Source organism: Amborella trichopoda, chromosome 2 (genome assembly GCF_054954075.1).
Source record: "Amborella trichopoda isolate Santa Cruz 75 chromosome 2, AtrichopodaSantaCruz75HAP2 v2.0, whole genome shotgun sequence".
Taxonomy (NCBI): Eukaryota; Viridiplantae; Streptophyta; class Magnoliopsida; order Amborellales; family Amborellaceae; genus Amborella; species Amborella trichopoda.
Genome location: NC_142337.1, coordinates 8,102,875 through 8,121,209, shown reverse-complemented (window position 1 = coordinate 8,121,209; position 18,335 = coordinate 8,102,875). Strand labels below are relative to the sequence as shown.

The window sequence follows — 18,335 nt, the reverse complement described above, 5'->3', positions numbered from 1 at the left end:
TGACGAGCGGTAGAAATTGAGCGTAATCTAATGTGCACATTCACTAGGCTGCTGTTATCCACGGCATGCTATTAGGAATAGACGGTGATGAACCGTGCTGCACCATATGTACCACACACTGCCTGTGCATTATACAGTTTCCCTCTCTGTCGCCCTTTTATTAAACGGGGCCAAGGTTCAAGCGCGGGACAGGCGTGATCGGTTGAAATCCATGATAAAGTAGAGAGAGAGAGAGAGAAAAATCCCTGATAAAGTAGAGAGAGAGTTTGAAATCCCTGATAAAGTAGAGAGAGAGAGGAGTTGGGAGAAGCAGAGATGCCAGTTGCTCATCCAGAGCCTCAAGATGCTCGTGTCATTGCTCACATCGACATGGATTGCTTCTACGTCCAAGGTCTCTCGATTTATCCCCTGCTTTAATTGCAAGGTTTTTGGGTTTTTCTTTAACATGGGATAGTTGTTTCTATGAATGGAATTTGGACTAGTTGCTTGTTTCTACGAATGAAATGGGACTGGTTGCTTATTAATTTGCAAACTTGTTCCAGATTGATGCCATTGATTCAATTTACAGTAGATTTGGGAAAGATTATACCCACTATGACTTGTTCGTAATGAATTTTTTCAATTGAAAATAATCCTATGTGACAGAAAGGATTAGGAAAAGATAGAGAACCCAGAAACTTGAACTGAATTTGAGAAAAAGAAAAAAGTGTTTTGATAAGTAAAAAAAGAACAATGATGAAAAATCAGAAATCTAATGCCATATATGTTTTGTATTGTTTGGGGAGAACACTTACATATTTTAATTGCTCTAGTTTTCTAGAGTTTGATAAACAGCATCTATTCTAAAACCTATGCATTCCTACTTATGAAAATTGAAAAACAATTGAATTAAAACCAATGTTTTCAAACTTGGCTAAGGCCTCGAACTCTGTCAAGTCCTTTACAGGACAAAAAAAAGCATAAAAATTCAAAATAAATGTAAAATAAGAAATAAATAAGTGAAAGTTTGGAACATGCCATAATAAAAGTTCCGAAATCATCATAAAAACCATATAAGTCATATTAAAATATATCTCTAAATCAATCATGAACATTTTAACAAATTTTTAACGGGGGCGATTTGGCCCCTAGAACTCACCTTGGCCATAAGCCGAGGCCAAATTACTTGGCAAAGTGGGCTTCAACACTGTCTAAAACTATAAGGAAACAGTAATAAGTCATGAATGACAATTATCACAGTAATAAGTCACGAATAACAATTATCAAATCCATTATAGATTGGTTAGACATCGGTCCATCATCCATGGATGTCTCCTTCTTTCCTCTCCATCAATCCCTCAGACTATGAGGGCTTTGTCTATTGCTGCCATCCATTATGGCAGTTTTGGATTAAAGGTTTTACTGCACAAAAGAATTTCTGTATCCTTGAGCAAAATGGTTTACTTCAACTGTGGTTGAATTGGAAAAAAATAAGGTGTACTTAAAATGCCATATGGAATTTGCCGTAAAATAGTGGGCCAACACATAACACATCACATTCATGTATATGAAGAACACAAGCAATTAGAAGTTGGATTTAGTGTAGTCGTACTGGGACTTTCTCACCTAAAGGAGACGTTTTTCCTTTAAGTCAAGAAATTTACGAAGCTTCTTAAAACAAAAGACTAAATTGACAGAAAACTAAATTGGGTTAAGTATGTAAACCATGTTAATGTAAAATTGTGATCTGATTTTTGTAATCTATTTTACAAATAGGCTCCACAAGTAGTGTTTTCAAATGGCTAAGCTATTACAGCAGTCTCAGGAACTACAAAATTGGAGGTAATTACCCCCAAGGTTTCAAATGAGGAAATTTAGTTGCAATTGCTATGACAGAAGTGAGTATGCATAACAGGTGCTAATTTGGTTGAATTGTTGTTGTTAGAATTGGCCTTTGTTGAGGCCTTTGGAGTGAATTTTTACTGCAATAGTTTTATAAAAGAGCCATTTATTCTCGTTATAGAATTGAGGAAATGCATGCTGCCTGTTTCTCTTTATTCTTATGATTCTAGTTTTTGATCAAGTTTAGATTTTAGGGTCTTTTGTATGCATTAGTTTGTAATAAGTAATTTATTGTTGAGCTTGCATTTTTTAAGCACCCTGGTCCTTGCAGCGGAACAAATTAAACAGTCAGAATTAAGGGCTGAACCTGCTGCTGTGTGCAGTGTAACTCGTAGAAATGCAGGAGTTTAATTGCTGTTGTCTATGAAGCCCTACTTTTTTTTATCATGTTGAGATTTAGAGCTAATTTTTGTATAATTTGTGTACATCAGTTTATTAATTAATTCATTTTGTAGCTAGCTATTTTTTTAAGCACCTTGGTCCTTGCAGTGGAACAAAGAAAACAACCAGAATTAAGGGGTAAGCCTGCTGCTGTCATTCAGTATAACTCGTGGAAAGGTGGGGCCCTAATCGCTGTTGGCTATGAAGCGCGTGCCTTTGGTGTGAAGCGGTCAGTAAAACACCCCTATAGTGCCTATTTATGGAAGAAAAGAAAAAGGAGTTTTTATTTTTATTTTTAATATTGTTTTTGTGCATTGGATCTGATGTAATTATTGCTTTTTAGTTCAATGAGAGGAGATGAGGCCAAGAAAGTATGTCCTGATATTCAGCTGATTCAAGTTCCAGTTGCCAGGGATAAGTCTGATCTAACTTTATACCGTGATGCTGGTTCTGAGGTTTGTGGACTTCATTTGATATGCCCCATCAGAAATCAGAGTCCTGTGGTTTCAAGAATTAAGTGCATTGGGGTCATTACCCTCCAAGTAATGGATGCAGATGGAGAGAGAGAGTGGAAGATATGTCATGGACCCTAATCTCTCCATCATCATCATCATCTTCAAAATTGTTCCCAACAAATTGCAGTAGGCTACACAAATCCTAGTATGCCATTCTGCTCTATTAAGGGCGGTCTAATCTCTCCATCAGTGTACATCATTTTATGGGATGGTGATGGCCCTTTGTGGACTATGGTTTTCTGCATGCCATTGGATCAGTATACTTTCCCCGACTTAGTTTTGTTCTTAAATCATCATTTGTACTTTAAGCCTCATTTCAATTTTACAGGTGGTGGCTGTTCTTGCAAGGAAGGGGCGCTGTGAACGGGCATCCATAGATGAAGTTTATCTGGACATTACAGATGTAGCAACATCTATGCTATTGGAAAATCCTCCGGAGGTTCTAGAATCAGTTGATGAGGAGGTCCTCAAATCTCATATTTTAGGCGTTAACAAGGCATGAAACTGTCATTTCATTTATATATAGGTTATTTCTTTGTCTTAGTTCTTGTTTCCATGAATCTTCCATTGGTTATTTGAGTCTTTTCAATTTAATGGTTAGAATTGTCTGATGGAGTTTGTGGGATGTACCATTCAATCAAGTATACTTCTCCTTGAGCTTTTTGGTGACACTATTATGTGATTGTAATAATAGATTGCTTTTCTCTCAGAGATCATCCTTCTTGCACTCGTTGATAGATAAATGGGTCTTTCTTATTTGTGATGAATGCGGTTGAAATTGAGTATTTTTTTCTTTGCTCCAGGATGATCGAGATCAGAAACAAATGGTGAAAGAGTGGCTCTGCAGGAATGATGCTGATAACCATGATAAATTACTTGCTTGTGGGGCCATCATTGTAGCCAAGCTTCGAAAGGAAGTCTTAACGGCGACTGAATTTACATGCTCTGCAGGCATTGCTCACAATAAGGTGCTTTTTCATTATGGTGAAGCTTAGTATAATTGAATGAACTATGTGAAAGAATAACCCATTAGGTTGATTAACTTTCCAATGATGACCTAATGAAGTAACGTACTGTGGTTTCCATAGTTCATTGGAAATACGAATTGTACAGATTGCGTGAGTGCATTTTTGTGCTTTCCTTCATTATTTATGCTCTACTTTGAGGAGTCTGAACTCTTTTGGTGAGTAATTTATTAACTGGCATGGGCCTGATTTTATCTGCAAAATATCTATTATGGAGGGTTATGGAATTAAACTTGATCATAATTTTAGGCTTCTAGTTCTATCTCTTTTCATATAGCAATACAACTTCTTTTGTATTCAGATCAAGTTTGCTTCTTTTGGAGCTTTTCAATGATAGGTTTTTTTGCATGACTCACCAATTTGTTCCTAAATTATGCAGATGCTGGCAAAACTTGCAAGTGGCATGCATAAACCTGCTCAGCAGACTGTTGTACCCTCTGCTTCCATAAATGAATTGTTAGCTTCCCTGCCTGTGAAGAAAATGTCAGTGAGTCGGACAGAGACCTCCTTATGAAGCCCTATCTGACTTTTCTTTTGTGGATTGGTTTTATACAAACAAATGTCTGATCAATGGTGAAAACTTTATGTGAGTTTATGTCTTTCAGGAAGCAACTTGGGGGCAAACTTGGGGCATCCTTAGAAAGTGATCTCGGTGTGCATAATGTTGGTGATTTGTTGCAGTTTTCTGAAGAGAAGCTGCAAAACCATTATGGAGTAAATACAGGGTTTGTTACGACTTCAGAATTTGAGTTATAAGAAATTCCATCTGATACTTGTGGTTGTAAGTTAAAAGACTTAAAAGTTGGCTGTTTCATATTTCAAAAGAGATCCCAGAAAAAGAGAAAATGCTATGGGTTGTGGTCAGTATGACAACCCATTGACTAAATTTTTTCTGCTTGGATGATTACATCCTCTGATTTCCTTCATCATACTGTTTAATCAGCCTAACCTTATCAATATCTTGTACACTCACTGAGCAGTTTTATACTAGGGTAATGTAATGTGCAGTGGGGATTCTACTTTTTGAACAAAATTGTGATCGAAATCTGTTAGAATGTTGAATGAATTTTCATAGATTGGGAACAAGTTTGTATAATTTCCCGTTATCTTTCTTTCCACTTAATTTCTGGCTTATGGATGCCTATGGCTTTTACCTTCTGACGTATAGGAGGTAGCTAATGTTCTTCACATGTTTGACGAGCATTAGTCAAGTATTTAAGGTTTACTTTTGCACATACATTCTACAGAGGATGTTCTAGTCATCTTTACCTCCATGTGACTTCATATAATATTATAATTGAATCTGGGGTTATACTTTATTTGGTCTTTATTTATCCCAATTGGGTGTCAAGGGGCTGCTTTTGCAAACCTTATAATTAGGAATGCATAGGGATATCATGTGTGCACGTACATGATGCCCCTGATTTTTGCAGTTAAATTGGTAGAGATTTTGATCGAGTTCGATTCACACTAATTTTGGCTAAACCGTTGCGTTTTGAAGTTTCTGACATTGAAACTGTGTAGGTACAAGAAATTAAAATCAGAGAGAGAGAGAGAAAATAAAGCCAGATTCTTAGAAGAGATTCAAAGGGAGGGCAACGGTGTATATACATATATAAATAAATTATTTTATTCAAAACAAAAAGGTGTACTTGGCATCCTCCAAAGAAATAGGAAGCCATGAATGGCCATGTGTGGGTGGCTAACCCCCACGTGATAACCACCATCCCGCCTAAAATCACATGTTTAAAAAACTTTTATACTGATCAAGATGGGACACGTGGCATCTGCTTCACAACATGGGAAGGCCACAAGTGCCCTAAGATTGTTCGCTCGCAAGTGACAAATGAGGATGTACACGGCGAACTTGAGTTTGCTCGTGGATTGCTCATGGAGACTGCACACAAAGTTTTTTATTTTTTAAATACATGGTCCATGAGGACCATAAATTTTTGTGGTCCTAAAATTTGTGCAAACACAACCTGATACATACGCCACAAGCGCCTTGGCTTCTTCACCTTCTTTCAAAATAATTTATTTTATACATGTATATATACTTTGGTTGACCTCCCTTTGAATCTTTTTTATCAGACTTTATTTTCTTTCTCCTGATCTTAATCTCTTGTGTCTCCGCAATTTCAATGTTGGAAACTTCTAACAGCAACGGTTCTCGACAAAATTTGTGTAAGATTGAAGTTTATCAAAATATACACTCATTTGACTGCAAAAGTCAGGCAATAGCTGTGATGTTAGAAGAACTTCAAAATTGTTACTCAGCTCCTTTAGGTTGGGCTGGTTGTATCTTGGGAGTGTGCTTGCTGGGACCAATTGTATCTCGGTAACTTCTACAAGTGGGGGGTGTTCAACACTTCAATAAAGCAAGATCATCTCGTGTCTCCTGGTCACTTGCATGATTTATATATTTTTGTTGAATGTAATTTTGTATCTCTTTCCCTGTTACTCTTGTATCCAAACCTAGACCCTTGGACTTCAACTGGATTGAAGATTATTCTGAAAATATTAGCGGAAATTGACTTCAGACGATGGGAGACTCTGCCAAAATTTTCTTGCAAGGGAATGGAAAAACTAACAGATGCATGTGTGTGGGAGAGAGTCATGAAAAGCAGTTCCCATTTGATCCCTCTATTTGATTGTCAAACATGGTTTTGGAGCTAGACCCTCATGGGAAGAAACTCCGAATCAGTCATGGTTGGGTTTTTTTTTTTTGAGATTCTAACAAGTCTCAGCATTGATTTTTTGCTTTTTATCTGCCACCCCATATGACTAGGTAAAAAACTAGTGGTAGTGTCTTGAAATTGCAAATTAATCAAGACTCTATTTAGTTTTTGATAAGCCTGAAAAAAATAAATTTCTGTATGTCTGGAATCCACTCCCATTGAGGAAACCCAAACTTTTATAATGGATTTTCCAGCTATAATTCTTTGGGAAAGCTTCAACGCGCCCCCTGCCCCCCCCCCCCCCCCCCCCCCATCTTATCCTTCTCTTATAAATTATTTTACTAGATTTCAGCTTATTTGTGCTTTGTTTCATCGATGTTGAAAACTGTAAAATCATATTGTATTCTATGAGAAGAAATGTTCCGGAGTGAACTGTCTGATGATTATGGAATTGTATCATTCCTGTGTTCTAGGTTTGTTTTTTGATACTTCTCACTACTGTTTCATATTTAATCTTTGTGGAAGTGATTTCCTCTCGCAGTTCTTGTGATAATGATTCCATGACCATTGTTGTCAATAGTAGCTTGAAGTAGGAGATCATTTTAGTTCACTGATTTTTAAGTTTGAAGGAAAAATCATGTTATGATTGCTTCAACTAGCATCCTTTCCGACCTATGTTATTCCGTTGAAATAATCTTTAAACAGTTATTTGAGTGCATTCGATTTATGCCATACGGATTCACACTTAAGGCTGTCTATGTCAGACCAAAACCATAGGGCTTTTTTCCATTCCTATGTGCTTATCATCATACTTGTTGGGCTTGCGACCAAGGAAACTGTTTTTTTGTTAGTTTGCAGTTAGAAATCTTTCATTTTTAGTATATTTGATTCCAGGGGCTTGTGATTCATCTAGTTTGCTATGTATTTCTTTGAGAAGAGCCATTGCATTAGGAGCTGTCTATTTTAATGCGTATATGGAATATTAGGAGCTACAGCTGACTGAAAAGGAATTTTATGTACCACGTCGTTTTCTCATTCATTCAATTGTCATGCCAGTACATGGCTGTGGAATGTTGCAAGAGGAATGAGCGGGGAAGAAGTTAAAGGTCGCATTCTTCCTAAAAGTCAAGGCTGTGGGAAAACATTTCCTGGCCCTCGGGCCTTGAGAACAATTGAATCTGTAAGAATTTTCACTTATTCACTTTTCCTTTTGAAAACCAGCAGGCCCTCCTTGTGTTTAAGTACTTCTATGAAGATCTTTGTAATTAGCAACAAATCTATTTGTAGGGATGTAATAGGTCCAGTTGGGTCCTAGTCGACCCCAACCCAACCTGATCCAACAGGGTTCAAGTGGGAGTCAGACTGGGGTTAATCGGGTCCAAGACCAGGTTGAGACCAAAAAAACTATTAAAATGTTATGATATACTGGGTCTGGTTGACCCAAACTCAGACCCAACCTGATATGGTTGAAGCTGGACAGGATCTGGACCTCACACATGTCAGGTCCAAATTAAGCAAACCCAAACCTGACCTGTCGGCCCCATTGCCCATGTCTAGTCCCGGACCAGGGGCAACTGGTTAATCCAACCCATTTCCAGCCCCTACTATTCATATCAATTCTATTAGGTTACATTTTTGGTTGGGTATTTGCTATTAATTCAATTGGTCAAATAACGCTTTCCTTTATATGGTTTTTTGATTGTACAGGTCTGAGCACTCGGTATGTAGGCTGCCTAGACCCACAACTTGTGGGTTTTTGTAATCATATTTTAGATACTAATATATGTTGAGATATTTTCTTTAATGACTGATCACCTTATGTAGGTTGAACACTGGCTTGGTGCGCTATGTGAAGAATTGAGTGATCGTGTTGAGTCTGACCTAAAGCAAAATAAGCGGGTTGCCCAAACACTGACTCTTCATGCTAGAGCCTACAAGGTTCTTAGTAAATCTAAATTATTCATGATCTATTTGGTTCTCTAAGATGGGTTTGTTTTATGCTTTTCAAATATTTGAGAGAAAAAGTATGCTATAGGCATATGGTGGCATATGGAAAATTATTTCTTCATTTGGGTCATCATCATCCATTACCATGTTGAGCATTGGACAAGGTTGGAAAGAGAGTGGGACCCACTATTCTGGTCATATCCTGTCCTGTGGGATACTAATCTTTCTCCATCACTCTCCATTGCTTCATTGGATGGTCATTACCACAATGGGTTGTGATTCCATAATCAAGTGGACTATAATATACTAACCTTTTTGAAATGTTCTGAGTTCAGCTTCTTTAATACTCGGGGGTCTACCCTTTGGTAATCCCAGGTAGATGATTCAGAATCTCAGAAGAAATTTCCTTCCAAGTCCTGCCCCTTAAGGTATGGGTCAGCGAAATTGCATGAAGATGCTCGTAAACTTTTCGAGTCTGCATTACGTGAATATATGGGCATTTATGGAACCGACAAGCAAGCTGTTGCCGGAGGGAACAATTGGAGAATAATAGGTCTCTCTGTGGCTGCAACTAATATACTGGCCACACCACAAGTAAGTATGAACCAATTGGGCCATGGCTGTTCATACTTCACAGGGAAAGTATTCCATAGTCCAATGGACCATGGTACTCCAAGGCTACAACCACTGTCTATGACCATTGATAGATGTTGGTGATTAGATAGGTGGCACCGGCAAGAACGTTTCACGTGGGTATTGTCTATTCTAACCATCCATCAGGTGGGAATGGACAGCGGATATAGTTTGGGGGACCATATCCAATAGTCTAGTTGCATGCTTATCTATCTACTTGTTCGGTTGTTTTATGAGTAATGGTGGTCCTTCCATATTTGGAAAACGATATTGGATTCTCGATGCTACTTTCGGATCCTAGAGTACAAAAGGTTTCATGTCGAAGAATATATTTTAATTATTATAGATATACTGGAAAACCGACAAGAGCATGATATATACGAAAATAAAGATGGGAGGATAATAAAGTTTGGTTTCGGTTATATGTTTCCTAGTCTATTTCTGCTGTAAACATTCAAAATAAAAGATTACTACTTGACTGACGGAAAAGTATTTATTTAGTCAGCCGACTCGAATTCCCCATGGTTTTCAAGGGATTTACGGCCTGAAATACATCACAATCACTGTAAATCCATTTCTGCTTCAGATCCATGAATTTGGAGCTCCAAAAACAGTAAAGATTTGATGATTTTTGAAGAATTGACATGAATCCAAAAAAACAAAAAAAAACAGAGTAGACCTTTTTATGGCTCATTTATTTATTTGTTCTTAGATTTATGATAGTGGTGGTCTGGTTGATAGAGCTGTATTTTTTTGGATTCAAAATCCATCTGTAGGATGGATTTTGCGTGGGTGGACTCACCTAAACCCAACCCTTACCTAAAACTTTGAAAGGGTGCAATATTTCTACTCTTTAATGTTTGTACTTGATAAATTTTAGTGCATTTTGGATGGAATGGATGGTTGGTTCTCATGTCAATAGCGTGTGATGTGACGAGAGGCTACCATGACAGGGTGTAACCTCAATAACGAAGTTCTTTTCTACCTCCAATCCACCTTCTTCATCAAGTCTGGAGTGTGACAGGAATATCCAAGAAAGTATTTCATTCTCAACTCCTTCAGGTATACTTTTTCTGTAATTTTAGAATAGTTATAGTCTCCATTGGATCATGGAAAAACATAATCCATTAGGGTTATTTTCTGCTTGGTCCCACTCTCCATTGCTATTCATTAGTCCCTTAGATTTTGATGAATATTGAACTTTATTTTTTCCGAAGTCCATCAGACTTTAGTGTGCTTTCCCATCTAAGTTGAGTATAAATGTCAAAAAAAAAACAAGTAAAAAAAAGAAAAGAAAACGTGACGTTGGGGCATATTAACAGACCTGGTGCCCTATATTCTGAGACCTCTCCTAAGTGTCTCTGAAATTCTAAGAGGGCTGACCTCTTGTGCCTTTTTGTCTTACCCTGCTTGCCTGCCAAAAATTTAAACAAGAGATGGATCTTTTTCTTTGGGAAAATTTTACTATACAAGAGTGGTACAGGGTATTATCATACACCAATGGGACATCCACGGCCTGGCCTGTCCTGATGACATGTGGTGAAGATTAATCATACCCAGATGAACGTCTTGTTACCAAAAACTACAGTTATTATCCACCATTCATGGGGCAAAAATAGTAGATTTCCCCATGGTGTATGTTATGCCATACAACATTGTCGTATGGGTGTACTTTCCGTGTACTTTCCCTCTTCGATGCTTTTTTTTTTTTTTTTGAGTGAGAAAGATTGGGCTTTCTTAAGATAGCACCATGCTTGCGAGCTGCAGATTTAGGAAATCGATCATGTTCCTGAACTCCATGTTTTAATCTAAACAGTCATTATACAGGATGTGAGGCCGCCACGTTGGATATGGATCACACGTTGGATATGGATCAAGAACTGGGACAACCAAGTTCATCAAATGAGGAGACTATCCATTCAGGAGACAAAGACACGGGTGGTTTGCACCAGCCTTCATCCAGTGGTGGTTGGGTATACAAGTATGATGAGATAGATTCATCTGTGCTCAAAGAGCTGCCCTTGGAAATCCAAGAAGAAGTTCGACGCAATCTTCAGCCACAAAAGCGTGCTAAAAAGGCTGGTACAGGATCGGGAATTGCTCGGTACTTTACTCCCATCAAGAAATAGTAATAGGAGGGTTGAGCTCAGATGTCTAACTCTACATGATCACGCTCATGCGAATGTCCCACATAGTGTGTAGTCCGAGAAGGTAGATATACCATGATTGCTGGGTTGCAATCCCTTAGTTTATTCGAGGGTACTATCTGATGCTCAAAAGCGGAGCACACCAATTTATGGTGATAGATGACTGGAATGAACCTAGTTTGTATCAGACTGGGATAGTGTCGGTTTTCTACTCATTAAGAAAAAGGGGAAGAAAAGAAAAAGGTGGGAGGGGAGAAGAAGAAGATAAATTATAGAGATGAGGATGTACCTCGTTGAATGCCCGGAGGTGTCCTGCTATGACTAGCCTCCACTCTCTGGCATCGGGAATGGAAAGTGGATGCTTCTTTCATATATCGTTTTTCATGCTCCATTGGATGATGGTACACCATTTTTCATGTGAATTTTTATCAGGAATGTGAAGTGGATGCTCTTTTCCATCTATAGTTTTCATGCTTCATTGGATGATGATACACTATTGGTCATGTGAATTTTCATGCTTCATTTTATTCTCTCTTAGATGCATCCCTATGATGTTGGCTGCTATTGCCTTGCTTGTATTCTATATATATTAGGCCACAGTTAAAGCTGGGGCACAAAGGGCACTCTTATTTCTGGAGATAACGTAAGGCAGATGACTGTGAAAGAGGAGTTCAGGGTAAAAATGGCATCTTCTCCCTCTCTCTCTCTCTCAACTCTGAACTCTGAAGTTTCTAATTTGATGTAACCAATCTATTCAATCCACTTCTCTAGATCTATTTTAGGACCTGAAAGATGGATAACATTGAAAGAATATACTCTCTCAACTGATATTAAGATGTAGGAAGTTTTTAAATTCTCACCTTTAAAATATCACAATTACTTAATTCTGTCCCGTGCTAAAATTCTCCTAAAATACTAATATGCTCTCCTAAACTGATATTAAGATATAGGAAGTTTTTAAATTCTCACCTTTAAAATATCACAATTACTTAATTCTGTCCCATGCTAAAATTCTCCTAAAATACTTTTTTTTTTTTGAGCCGAGAAAAATAAACAAATTTTCTCCTAAAATACTTATTTCATAAAAAATCACATAGTCTCTCGACTTCTTATTTAATGTCCATAATCTATTCAATCCACTTCTCTAGATCTTTTTTAGTATGTGAAAGGTTTATTTCTAGCAGGGTTTTGTTTTTGGAGGATATTCATGGTCTTTAGTGAAGATCTAGCAATCAGCATGTCGCATTTGTTGTGATTTGTAATTTATGGGAAAAAATGTATCTACCCCTCTATAAATGTCTCAAATAAATCTTCAGATTTATATAAAGTTAATGGACCACTTCAAATTAAAAGAAACATTTAACCTCCTACCTACCATTTTCATTATCTAATTAGAGTAATTAACACGTATATCCCTCTAAAGTACCCTTGTTTCAAAAGTCCCTTTTTTTTTTTTACCTTATTATACTGATACTCAATTTCTTCGCTGTATTTTAAAACTGACAAAATGCCCATAATTTGATTTCGAAACTTTGTAGTTTATCAAAGTCCCTTAGATGCCTTCGAGGGCTAAAATACTAGGAACCATTGAGGACCAAAAATGTTTGATTTTAAAAAATTCAAACTTTTTCTGATGAAGGAACAACTTTGGAATTTCAAATCCCGAAGTTTTTGTTAATAACAATAAACAAACTACTTGAGGTTTTAAAAATCTTAAGTTTTTCTTTTGAAGGAAGGCCACTTTGAAGTCCAAAGTTGGGATATGTCCAGAAGAAACATTAAAAAATGGAGAACTATCGAAGTCCGAAGTTGGGATGTCCAGAAAAAACATTAATAAATGGATAAAGCGGGTATGCATAAAGATAATATCCGTAACTTATTGAGGAATTTTCTAATAAAAGTAGATAAAAGGGTTTTTACATACTCGTCTCTCTAAATTATAACATATCTTTGTCCTTTTAGATGTAATTTTTATAAGGCCTAGGCCTCGTGAAAAAAAAGTAAAGCCTCACCTTAAAATCTTATTTGAAAGACGCATTGTGTATTGGAAATCCCAAAATGATTTTAAAATCTATTTCTACCACTACTTATGAAATTTGTAGCTCAACAAATAGTACAAATCTTGTAGATCCATGAACACTTGAAATTAAGCAGTATAGGTAATGTGTTATAATATACAGTAATTTTAGAGCTTTAAATCCTAAAGTTTTTTCATAACCATGATGAGTAAGGTCGAAATGATAGATTTGAAAAGTTTTGAGGTGAATCTTTATTTGTTTTCATAAAGACCTTTTGTGCGTTGTTGTTACGGTACGGATCTCGAGAACCTCTAGCTTGCGGAACCGAGAATCCCAAATACTGGGATCCAACCCAAGATTATTTACATGATTGGTTAAATGAGAAGTAGATGAATATAATTATAAATCAATTGCGAGAAATAGAACAAATATAAAAAACACATTACAACAACACACGATTTACGTGATTCACCCCGTAAGGCTACATCCACGGCCTCAGCAACTAGAATTCCACTATCACAATGAATATTATAGTTTTGAGTTACAAGAGATAATATATATTTCTAAAAATCAGTAAAAGACCCTCACCGATCTTCCCTTCTAAACCCGCTCTCCAGATTGAGCAACACCCCCGATCAACATCTTCTTTCTTACCGCAATACCGCTACTGGAAAGATAATATCGAGAATAACATAGAGATTTTTTCTCTCTAGAAGTGAAGTTAACCAATCCAAAACTCATTGGAATATTGCCCCTCTCTCAGAGGTCATCTCTCTCTCTTGGAGACCCATCTCCATATTGGAAATCTATTCCCATAACCTCCAAAGGGGGTGACCCTCAAATGTTGGGTATTATGTCATCATTCACTCTTTTATAAAGATATTACTTTCTTGCTCATCAAGAAAGTTAATTTACTATTTCCCATAATACCCTAATCTTTCGAAGAAAATATGAGTATAGTGATTTAATTATCACCAAACCCAACAATCTCCACATTGATAGCAAAATCACCATAATTGCCTTGACAATCTTCATTGAATAGATTTCTTGATTTCTTCATATTTGCCTCCATTGTGAAATTTTCACAAACACTTTGTCTTCATATTTCTCGACCTCAAACCATGGATATTTCTTGATTTCTTCTTATTTGCCTCCATTGTGGATTTTTCACAAACATTTTGCCTCCATATTTCTCCACCTCAAACAATATATCCATCAAACTCCACTATTCATCATTTCTCTTAATGCAAGTCTTAGCTCTCGTAGATACCTTGTGCTCTGATATCAATTGTAGGGATCTCGAAAATCTCTAGCTTGCAGAACCGAGAATCCTAAATACAGGGATCTCACCCAAGATCATGTACATGATTAGCTAAACATGAAGTAGATGCATATAACTATAAATCGATTGAAAGAAATAGAGCAAACATAGAAAACATACCACAACAACACACGATTTACATGATTCACCCTGTAGGGCTACATCCACGGCCTCGGTAATTAGAAATCCACTATCACAATTATGATTACAGTTTTGGGTTACAAGAGATAACACATATCTCTAAACATCGGTAAAAGAACATCACCATCTATCAACATCTTCTTTCCCACTGCAATACCGCTACTAGAAGATAACCTCGAGAGTAACATAGAGATTTTCTCTCTAAAATAGTGAAAGTTAACCAATCTAAAACTCATGGGAATATTGCCTCTCTCTCAGATGCCATATATCTCTCTTTATTGGAGACCCGTCTCCATATTCGAGATCCATTCCCATAAACCAAATGCTCTTATAAAAATACCACTTTTTTGCTTCCCAACTCTTAAATGCTCTTGTAAATATACCACTTTTTTGCTTCCCAATAAAGTCAAATTTTTTTTTTCCATAATACCCTAATCTTTAGAAGAAAATATGAGTATGGTGATTTAGTTATTACCAAAACCAACAGATACAAGATTAGATACAGATACGAGTGTTCCAAGGAGGTTGAGAAGGAGAGAGAAAGGGAAGAAGGGGTTTACGAATGAGGAAGAGAGGGAGTGAATGATCGTGAGTTATCAAAAAAATAAAAAGGATAAAATTAAATATTGTAATTTGAATAATAAAAAAAAAAAATAGTGACAGTTAAACTTCATTTTCTTTCAACTTAGAAGGTTGTTTATGAAGTTTAACTGTCTCTATTTTTTTTTTTTATTATTCAAATTACAATATTTAATTTTATCCTTTTTATTTTTTTGATAACTCACGATCATCCACTCCCTCTCTTCCTCATTCGTAAACCCCTTCTTCCCTTTCTCTCTCCTTCTCAACCTCCTTGGAACGCTCGTATCTGTATTTAATCTTGTATCTGTTGGGTTTGGTAATAGCTAAATCACCATACTCATATTTTCTTCTAAAGATTAGGGTATTATGGAAAATAAAAATTTGACTTTATTGGGAAGCAAAAAAGTGATATATTTACAAGAGCATTTAAGAGTTGGGAAGCAAAAAAGTAGTATTTTTATAAGAGCATTTGGTTTATGGGAATGGATCTCGAATATGGAGACGGGTCTCCAATAAAGAGAGATATATGGCATATGAGAGAGAGGCAATATTCCCATGAGTTTTAGATTGGTTAACTTTCACTTTTTTAGAGAGAAAATCTCTATGTTACTCTCGAGGTTATCTTCTAGTAGCGGTATTGCAGTGGGAAAGAAGATGTTGATAGATGGTGATGTTCTTTTACCGATGTTTAGAGATATGTGTTATCTCTTGTAACCCAAAACTGTAATCATCATTGTGATAGTGGATTTCTAATTACCGAGGCCGTGGATGTAGCCCTACGGGGTGAATCATGTAAATCGTGTGTTGTTGTGGTATGTTTTCTATGTTTGCTCTATTTCTCTCAATCGATTTATAGTTATATGCATCTACTTCATGTTTAGCTAATCATGTACATGATCTTGGGTGAGATCCCGGTATTTAGGATTCTCGGTTCTGCAAGCTAGAGATTTTCGAGATCCCTACAATTGATATCAGAGCACAAGGTATCTACGAGGGCTAAGACTTGCATTAAGAGAAATGATGAATAGTGGAGTTTGATGGATATATTGTTTGAGGTGGAGAAATATGGAGGCAAAATGTTTGTGAAAAATCCACAATGGAGGCAAATAAGAAGAAATCAAGAAATATCCATGGTTTGAGGTCGAGAAATATGAAGACAAAGTGTTTGTGAAAATTTCACAATGGAGGCAAATATGAAGAAATCAAGAAATCTATTCAATGAAGATTGTCAAGGCAATTATGGTGATTTTGCTATCAATGTGGAGATTGTTGGGTTTGGTGATAATTAAATCACTATACTCATATTTTCTTCGAAAGATTAGGGTATTATGGGAAATAGTAAATTAACTTTCTTGATGAGCAAGAAAGTAATATCTTTATAAAAGAGTGAATGATGACATAATACCCAACATTTGAGGGTCACCCCCTTTGGAGGTTATGGGAATAGATTTCCAATATGGAGATGGGTCTTCAAGAGAGAGAGATGACCTCTGAGAGATGGGCAATATTCCAATGAGTTTTGGATTGGTTAACTTCACTTCTAGAGAGAAAAAATCTCTATGTTATTCTCGATATTATCTTTCCAGTAGCGGTATTGCGGTAAGAAAGAAGATGTTGATCGGGGGTGTTGCTCAGTCTGGAGAGCGGGTTTAGAAGGGAAGATCGGTGAGGGTCTTTTACCGATTTTTAGAAATATATACTATCTCTTGTAACTCAAAACTATAATATTCATTGTGATAGTGGAATTCTAGTTGCTGAGGCCGTGGATGTAGCCTTACGGGGTGAATCACGTAAATCGTGTGTTGTTGTAATGTGTTTTTTATATTTGTTCTATTTCTCGCAATTGATTTATAGTTATATTCATCTACTTCTCATTTAACCAATCATGTCAATAATCTTGGGTTGGATCCCAGTATTTGGGATTCTCGGTTCCGCAAGCTAGAGGTTCTCGAGATCCCTACCGTAACAACAACGCACAAAAGGTCTTCATGAAAACAAATAAAGCTTCACCTCGAAACTTTTCAAATCTATCATTTCGACCTTACTCATCATGGTTATGAAAAAACTTTAGGATTTAAAGCTCTAAAATTACTGTATATTATAACACATTACCTATACTGCTTAATTTCAAGTGTTCATGGATCTACAAGATTTGTACTATTTGTTGAGCTACAAATTTCATAAGTAGTGCTAGAAATAGATTTTAAAATCATTTTGGGATTTCCCATACACAATGCTTCTTTCAAATAAGATTTTAAGGTGAGGCTTTACTTTTTTTTCACGAGGCCTAGGCCTTATAAAAATTACATCTAAAAGGACAAAGATATGTTATAATTTAGAGAGACGAGTATGTAAAAACCTTTTTATCTACTTTTATTAGAAAATTCCTCAATAAATTACGGATATTATCTTTATACATACTCGCTTTCTCCATTTATTAATGTTTTTTCTGGACATCCCAACTTCGGACTTCGATAGTTTTCCATTTTCTAATGGAGATTATAATTACCCAAAGGGGAATATTTCACTTGTTTAGATAGGTGTGTTCATACTCCCAAGGCAGCCTACTAACTTCCTCGAGTAAACTATAATTTAGGAATAATTTTAGAACCTTAAATTTTGGGATGTAACCCTTCAAAACATGGACTAAATTCAATAAAACATAATTCCAAATTGCAATGAACTTGGAAAAAATAGAGTATTGAACAAACCGCCAGGGTAAGATCTAAGTATTAAAACATCATTAAGAAAAGGGTGTAGTTTCTATAAGGTTGCAACCTTAAACAATCCAAGGCGCACCTCCAAATTTTATTAAAACATGTAATTTTGTTGTAAAAAATTATAAAGATTATTTAAAAATCTATTTTCATAACTAATTATGAATTTTAAACTCTAAAAATGATTAAAATTAAACATATCTATAAACATATAAATTTTTTGAAAATAAACGGTCAAGATAATGTATTTCTCGCTTAGAATTCTGAAATTTTTTTTTTCATATTCATGCATGTGAAGATCATCAATTAGAGGCTTTTCAGCATTAAAATGATAGTTTCTGGTAGATTT

The 18,335-nt window shown here is 36.2% G+C and overlaps 1 protein-coding gene across 20 annotated transcripts; it reads left to right on the top strand.

Moving 5' to 3' along the window:
• The first annotated feature begins 251 nt into the window (after positions 1-251).
• POLH (Y-family DNA polymerase H) lies at positions 252-11,667 on the top strand. 20 transcript variants are annotated; one of them, XR_016049024.1, is made up of 12 exons: positions 252-391; positions 2,371-2,491; positions 2,606-2,717; positions 3,106-3,273; positions 3,581-3,745; positions 4,182-4,285; positions 4,408-4,527; positions 7,537-7,660; positions 8,305-8,418; positions 8,763-9,021; positions 10,014-10,122; positions 10,888-11,667. XR_016049024.1 is itself a non-coding variant. In XM_006853426.4 (12 exons), the coding sequence occupies exons 1-12, from the start codon at positions 316-318 to the stop codon at positions 11,187-11,189; spliced, it is 1,734 nt and encodes a 577-aa protein (XP_006853488.2). In that variant the 5' UTR covers positions 252-315; the 3' UTR covers positions 11,190-11,667. The 20 variants fall into 20 exon arrangements, 6 of the variants coding, with proteins under 6 accessions (XP_006853488.2, XP_020528411.2, XP_088713928.1 ...); XR_016049025.1 differs by having other exon boundaries at positions 10,877-11,667; XR_016049030.1 differs by having other exon boundaries at positions 4,182-4,289; positions 8,803-9,021.
• The last annotated feature ends 6,668 nt before the right edge of the window (positions 11,668-18,335 follow it).

Bases quoted from the DNA above. Each gene is read 5' to 3' on its own strand.
- POLH (XM_006853426.4), top strand. From the start codon at position 316: ATGCCAGTTGCTCATCCAGAGCCTCAAGATGCTCGTGTCATTGCTCAC. The intron at 3,274-3,580 runs GCATGAAACTGT...TCTTTGCTCCAG, and splicing joins ATATTTTAGGCGTTAACAAG to GATGATCGAGATCAGAAACA. The intron at 7,661-8,304 runs GTAAGAATTTTC...CACCTTATGTAG, and splicing joins CCTTGAGAACAATTGAATCT to GTTGAACACTGGCTTGGTGC.